General features: G+C 43.2%; 1 protein-coding gene across 2 annotated transcripts in view; it reads left to right on the top strand.

The window, feature by feature from the left end:
- Window positions 1-898: 898 nt before the first annotated feature.
- Window positions 899-7,403, top strand: part of LOC140380220 (sodium/potassium-transporting ATPase subunit beta-1-interacting protein 3-like) — a 42,680-nt gene continuing 36,175 nt past the window's right edge. For both annotated transcript variants that reach the window (XM_072464385.1, XM_072464384.1), the window contains exon 1: window positions 899-1,152. In XM_072464385.1, the coding sequence (XP_072320486.1) occupies window positions 1,099-1,152 (54 nt within the window). In that variant the 5' untranslated portion in view covers window positions 899-1,098. The remainder of the gene's footprint in view (window positions 1,153-7,403) is intronic.

Here is a 7,403-nt window from a genome sequence, read left to right as displayed (position 1 = left end):
AACCTCCAACGGTGGTGGAGAATTACCAAGCCAAAATCCTATGGGACTTCCAGATACAAACCAACCAGACATTGTGGTGTTGGATAAACAGCAGAGGAAAGCTGTTGTGGTTGACATGGCAATAGCAAGTGATGGCAACATCAGAAAAAGGAACAGGAGAAACAGGAGAAATGCCAAGAGAAGAGCTGGAGAAGATGTGTAAAACAACATGTAAAATTAAGATCGACTTAATACCAAGTACTTACCTTGAAAGAAATAAAAACATCATAATATGCCTCCTTTAAGCTACTATACTTTCGCTATGTGGCCATTTTATAGCCTATTGATGCCCTCATTAAGTGTGATCTAAATAAACGTGATTAAAATTACAATCAATTAATCTGAATTTAAATGAAGCCCACAATCCTATCGACCTTTACTGATTGTAAGTGTTTCCAAGGAATAAAAGAATGGGGCCATCTGTTTACTTCTTTTGACCAGGAGAGGGCGCTGGTTGGTTATTTTCCCATATGCTACAAACTAAAAGGATGTTTTCAATAATATTCCAGTCTAAGAAGCTCAATTTCGTTATTTAATGGAGAAACAGTGACATTTTAACACTTGCCAAACATTTTAAAATCGTGTCTGTTGCGCTCAGCTTCGTCGCCTCATCATCTTCCTATTGCCATGGTAATAAATTGCCTTTGTTTTGAGCGTTCTCGGTTTAATTGCTATCTCTTGTCACGTGTCTTTCTGGTCACGGTTCAACAGACACAGACAGCATGTGGACGCTCGATGACGTCCCCCCCCCCCCATACCGGCCCCTCAGAAGGACCACCCCCACCCATCCGCGGCACCCACCCACAGCACCCACCCACCCTGCGTTTTCACACACCGGCTCCAGCACCGTCCCAGTCCGCCAGTCACCTCAAGTGCGCCCCGGTGCGTGGTGGAGCAGACGGTGCCGCGGACCACAGCAGACAGAACGCTTTAGAATATTAAAGTAAAGAATGGGTCTACGCCCCGGGAGCCTGGACCAAGCTTAAGTGGGGTCAGCAACGCGAAGAGGTCCCAAGCGCGAGCCTTTATAAAGTAGAAGCGCACGTTGTTCCTCTCACAATGGGCTGCTGTAGCGGGCGATGCACTCTCATCTTCATCTGCACTTTACAACTGGTGAGTGAGGAGACAATTTAAACAAGCTTCATTACATGTTTTGAATAAAAAAGTTATATAGGATTGTTTTTGTTTGGATTGATTAAAGGTTTTCAGTGACTCTAAAGCCTACATGTTTTAGGTGCGCACGCAAAATGTATGCCTACAGGTTACTCCACTCCCTGAAAGAATAGACCCATTCATTTAATTAGATAGATTTATCATCATTGTGACTTGAGTTTTACAGGGTACAGTATATCAGAGACTATAGTTGTCTCTCTCTCTGTTTTTTTTCATGTTTGTAAGCCTCATTGTTCTCACTTTATCTACTGTTTGTCTCCTTATGTAAAGCGTCTTTGTGTGTCTTGAAAAGTGCTATACAAGTGCTACGTTGGCGACTATTATTACCATGTCACAGTGTGTCTATACTGCATTGACACTGATCATTTACTGTAACTGCATGTCTGCTTTGTAGCTTTGGCACTGCATTTTCCACCTTTTCAATCAACTTGTGGCATTTCCAAGTCTGGTGCCTCTTTAATATGGAAGAACCATGACTTTTTACTCGGTATGCAGTCCGAGTGACAGACAGATTTAGGACACTGTGCCCTTGATTCATCCCAATTTTTTAAACCATTTCCTTCAAAGCGGTTGATATCACTGTTCTGCTGTTTAGAAAGTTACAAGTGGTTTGGACTTAATGTTTAATGTCCTATCATTTGTGTTGTGATGTTTCCCTCAATTACACAAATAATTACTTTACATTTATGCTTTATTAATCTATTTTTGGATTAGACAGATCCATTTCTGAAATCCACAGCAAAAGCTACACTGGTTGGATAGCCTTAAACCTAAAAACCAGTGGTGTGTGGACTGTGACATTTAAGAAGATAGTAGCTTCCCATTGACTGCAGGCCAGCTTGGCTCTGTCACTACCTCTGAGTGGAGTTTACTTGACAGGGTGTGACAATGTTATTTATGGTGGTATTAAAACTGAGTTTGCTCACAGAAGAAGCCCTGCAAGTAAATGCCACCTTTCATAGCTCGGAGGGGCCGTAAAATCTACCCAAACACAAAGAAGTTAATAAAACGTGTAAGGGTTTGGCACGGAGAGTTACTTAAGGGCACGAAATACAAATAGAGCAATATGAATGTTCATTTAAAGCAGCATTTTTCATTATATTGTAAGCCGTATTAAATGGAAGCGTTTTCTCGAAGCCTTTTGCTGCCTCCAGGCTAAGAAACCCATCTCTGCTCTTCGTCATCACAATATAAACCAGAGAGAAGATTGTCTGCATTTAAGTGAATGCATTATGTGAGCTTACAGTCAATATTTAGATGTTCCTTTTGACATACTAATGCAATTTAACTTGTGTTTTATGTGGAAATCTCTGTCAGAAGGACGTTTTTAGCAATACAAATATTACCTTACATGTCTTTAGGTCATATGTCATTTAGGGCCGTTTGTGTGAGGAAGTGAACTCATCTCGAGGGTCACACTTGTTTTCCCTTCAAAGTCCTCATACCTCTTTGCCTCATTAGAGTGAAAGAGGTCGGCCATTTGTTGAGGACTTTATTATACTGTCAGTGGGCTGCCTAAAAAGTCCCAGAAGGCTCCTAGAAATTGCATTATTTCCCCCTGAGGCAGCATTTCTGGATGAGCTGACATTTCCTCCTCCACAACTTAACCCACACGAGGGGCGAGACCTGCGCTGTCCCACCTCTCCCAAAGGTCATGGGGGTGTATGTCTCTGCGCAGGTGTCGGCGTATGTCCACATGAGCGTGCGAGTCGCCCTGCGCACCAGACACACGGGACTGTGCTCTTTTGCCCGACCCAAACCTATGCATCGCCAATGAGTCTGGCCGTTCCCCCTGTCCATTACGGGCTAAAACTACCGTTAACAAAACAACATGTCCCGCTCCTCAGATGTAAAAATAGCCCCTGTGAACCGCCATGCTCCGTGCTAATTATCCAGACAGAGTGCTTTGATCAAACGTCTTTTGGCATCTCGGCCATGGTCTAATTGAATTGTGGTCTGCTTTCCTCATCAACAGGCCTTAGTGGTGCATGGGGCACATCTCTCTGGGACAGAAGGCAGCCCATAATGAGCCGCTATTGATTGAGATGCCTTGGTTATTCCTCCCTTTGTAGCCTAACTATTCCAGACAGTGGAGCTGGACGGATGACAAAGTCTCCATCAACCTCCTGACAATGAGCAACTCTTGGATCCAGGCCTAACTCTGTCTGTTTGATTATTTGGTTTGGTGTACAGGAAAATCATTGAGGCAATTTGTGTTTTGTGTTTGCGGCGACCTTAAATTGACCCTCCAGTGAAGTGCTTTGTGATTTGGGGTTGGCTCCTCCACAAACAAGAAAATACCCAGACTTCATCCATGACAATCTATGATAACATATTCTGATCTATGATAACATATTCTGAAACGCGTGTGATTCTTGTAGTTCATCAGTTCATACTTAAGACTCTAATGTGAACTTTGGACAGAACCCTAACATTAAAACATTAAAACATCGCAATGCTACACTCTAGGAAAATATTCTCAAATGAGAGCGCTTCCAAGAAAAAAACCTGTTATCCCTAACGACCATGTGCTTGATTAACGTCATACACAACATTGGGGCTCATTTCACTGATATTCCAATTCTACATATTACACCAGTATTATAGTTCATACTGCTATAGAAAGAGATTGCAGCTGCACAAAGCTAACACTTACCAGATTCTTTAGCGGTGGAGGTGCTGAAACGATTGTATTCAACATTATGTCAGAGCCACAGAATACTTAGATCACCTTGACATTCAATTCATACCAAATTGTCATTCATCTGCTCCAAAACGCAGTACCTGTTCCTGAATGTGCTTGTGTGATCAGTGTGTTTCCTTGGCAGTGCCAGTGTGATGGAGGAGATTGGCCTTAGGACAGTGGTTGGTAACTGGTCTTTTACCTCTTTCATACATGTCTCTGTGGAACTGCAGCTGTTATTAAGGAAGGCCCGTCCAAGTCTCTCTGGACCTGTCGTGCACAAAGAAGTGTGTGTCACCATAGACCTAAAGCACAGCTTGTCCCATAGACCTAACGCACAGCTTGTCCCATAGACCTAATGCACAGCTTGTCCCATAGACCTAAAGCACAGCTTGTCCCATAGACCTAACGCACAGCTTGTCCCATAGACCTAATGCACAGCTCGTCCCATAGACCTAATGCACAGCTTGTCCCATAGACCTAAAGCACAGCTTGTCCCATAGACCTAACGCACAGCTTGTCCCATAGACCTAATGCACAGCTTGTCCCATAGACCTAATGCACAGCTTGTCCCATAGACCTAAAGCACAGCTTGTCCCATAGACCTAATGCACAGCTTGTCCCATAGACCTAATGCACAGCTCGTCCCATAGACCTAATGCACAGCTCGTCCCATAGACCTAATGCACAGCTCGTCCCATAGACCTAATGCACAGCTTGTCCCATAGACCTAACGCACAGCTTGTCCCATAGACCTAATGCACAGCTTGTCCCATAGACCTAATGCACAGCTCGTCCCATAGACCTAATGCACAGCTCGTCCCATAGACCTAATGCACAGCTTGTCCCATAGACCTAACGCACAGCTTGTCCCATAGACTTAATGCACAGCTTGTCCCATAGACCTAAAGCACAGCTTGTCCCATAGACCTAATGCACAGCTCGTCCCATAGACCTAATGCACAGCTTGTCCCATAGACCTAATGCACAGCTCGTCCCATAGACCTAATGCACAGCTTGTCCCATAGACCTAAAGCACAGCTTGTCCCATAGACCTAACGCACAGCTTGTCCCATAGACCTAATGCACAGCTTGTCCCATAGACCTAATGCACAGCTCGTCCCATAGACCTAATGCACAGCTCGTCCCATAGACCTAATGCACAGCTCGTCCCATAGACCTAATGCACAGCTTGTCCCATAGACCTAACGCACAGCTTGTCCCATAGACTTAATGCACAGCTTGTCCCATAGACCTAAAGCACAGCTTGTCCCATAGACCTAATGCACAGCTCGTCCCATAGACCTAATGCACAGCTTGTCCCATAGACCTAATGCACAGCTCGTCCCATAGACCTAATGCACAGCTTGTCCCATAGACCTAAAGCACAGCTTGTCCCATAGACCTAACGCACAGCTTGTCCCATAGACCTAATGCACAGCTTGTCCCATAGACCTAATGCACAGCTCGTCCCATAGACCTAATGCACAGCTCGTCCCATAGACCTAATGCACAGCTCGTCCCATAGACCTAATGCACAGCTCGTCCCATAGACCTAACGCACAGCTCGTCCCATAGACCTAACGCACAGCTCGTCCCATAGACCTAACGCACAGCTCGTCCCATAGACCTAATGCACAGTTTGTCTCATGCGGTGACCACATTTTTTGGACATAAGCTTTAGAATACTGCAGTACTTAACCCATCAGTATTTCTAAACTTGACAATGTGGTGCTCAGTCCCTCCTTTTGTTTTAAATCACTTAAGGTTTTTGGCCATCATTGTCTTATACCCTAATATTGTATTATACTGTGTCAATTAAGTACACATCACTGCTGAAGTATTACCACCACTAAACAATTGTATCATTAATATAGATTGTGATTTTAAGGCTGGAGCAGAGGAGTGTTAATGTGTTTCATTTAGGATAACACCTTGCTTCTGGGTGAAAAATTAAGTTCCTAACCTTGTCATCCATTGTCTTTGGGCCATTTTCCTCTCCACTGAAGGCTGTGAAGGTGACTAATTACAGCAGTGTGTGTGTGTGTGTGTGTGTGTGTGTGTGTGTGTGTGTGTGTGTGTGCGTGCGTGCGTGTGCGTGTGTGTGTGTGTCTGATTTCACATGACCCCTTGTGCTCAGTCCTGATTGTGGTCTTGACCCAGTCTCTGTTGATTGCTCTTGTAACTCAACAAAGGCTCATCTGCAATAGAAAAACTGCACATCCAGACTAGTTTTTTATAACCAATTCTTAAAAAGAGCAATTGCAAATGTGTTGTTTTCTTATTGCAGCACCACCGTGTAACCACCATCCTACTGCAGTCTTTTAAGATACTTTTAACACAAATATATGATGTATTGTTTACATAGATTCCTCTGGTCATCACTGGCTTGTTTGTGTTGACTTTTTTTTTTTAATCTTGTTTATGTTCTTGTTAATTATAGTCCTACTGTAGCCCTCAACTTGGCCTTGTCCTGGCACTCAGTCAACAAAAGATTATTTATTTGAGCAAATTGTAAGCTGTAAAAAACAATCGAACGCACCTTGCAGGAATCAAACGATTTAGTTTTCCTCTTCAGGTTTTTGAGACAAAAATGTTTTTGATACTAGAATTATCATGGCGTATCCAGCGCTCGTTGTGTCATGTGAGAAATTACAACCTTTTTACAGAAAGCCACATTTTTCCCACACATTTGTATGATTTCCCTTATTGCAAGTTTTTGTCAGCGTAAGTGAAAAAAACAGTATCTTGTAGATATGAGACTGTCTGAATAATAAAATCCCTTTCTGGCAGTAGACTTTTGCAGCTCCCCTCGGCATATCATTAGTGCACCTTGGAGCGAACACAACCTGGATGTGGAGGGAAGAGACGCATGAGTTGAATGTATAATGAAAGCCTTAACCCCGCCTCTTTCTCGTATCCTTTGTGGACTCACTACAAAGGCCTGTGTTATCTTTACTGTTTTATTTCACTCCCCTGCGCTGTCGAGAGCCCATTTTATTCCCCGTTTGGGTCTCTATGGTTAGAATATATCTAAATTATTGATCAGATTTATCAGCATGGCAATGAGATCCAGGGAGACGCAGAGGGAGAAATAAAGTGCGATGGGGGGGAGGGGGATGGCTGACCCCTTCACCTCTGACCAATTATGAGCACGACCCCTGAGAGGTATTTCCATATCCTTTTTATTAACATGTTTTATCCTGTGCTGGGGTTAATACCATACTTTTATAATAAAAGGAAGCAACCTGGAGGTAATTACACTGTCAAATGGAGAAACGTGTCAGTGTGAGCGGTTTTTAATAATGCTCATTAATAATTGTTATAGGTGATGGTCTAGAATAGTGAGAGGATTGCTGTAGGTACTGTGTGTTCTTCCTGCCATAGTTTTTTTTTATATATTTATTCAATATTTTACCAGGTAGGTCAGTTGAGAACACATTCATTTACTATGACCGTCTGGCCAAGAAGCAGCACAAGACCAACACAATCATTCAATCATTATCAA

This window comes from Eucyclogobius newberryi, unplaced genomic scaffold (genome assembly GCF_026437365.1).
Source record: "Eucyclogobius newberryi isolate DKJ021-1_F unplaced genomic scaffold, fEucNew1.0.hap1 SCAF_454, whole genome shotgun sequence".
Lineage (NCBI taxonomy): Eukaryota > Metazoa > Chordata > Actinopteri > Gobiiformes > Gobiidae > Eucyclogobius > Eucyclogobius newberryi.
Note: the sequence above shows the minus strand (reverse complement) of the source record. Positions and strands in the feature narration are given on the sequence as shown.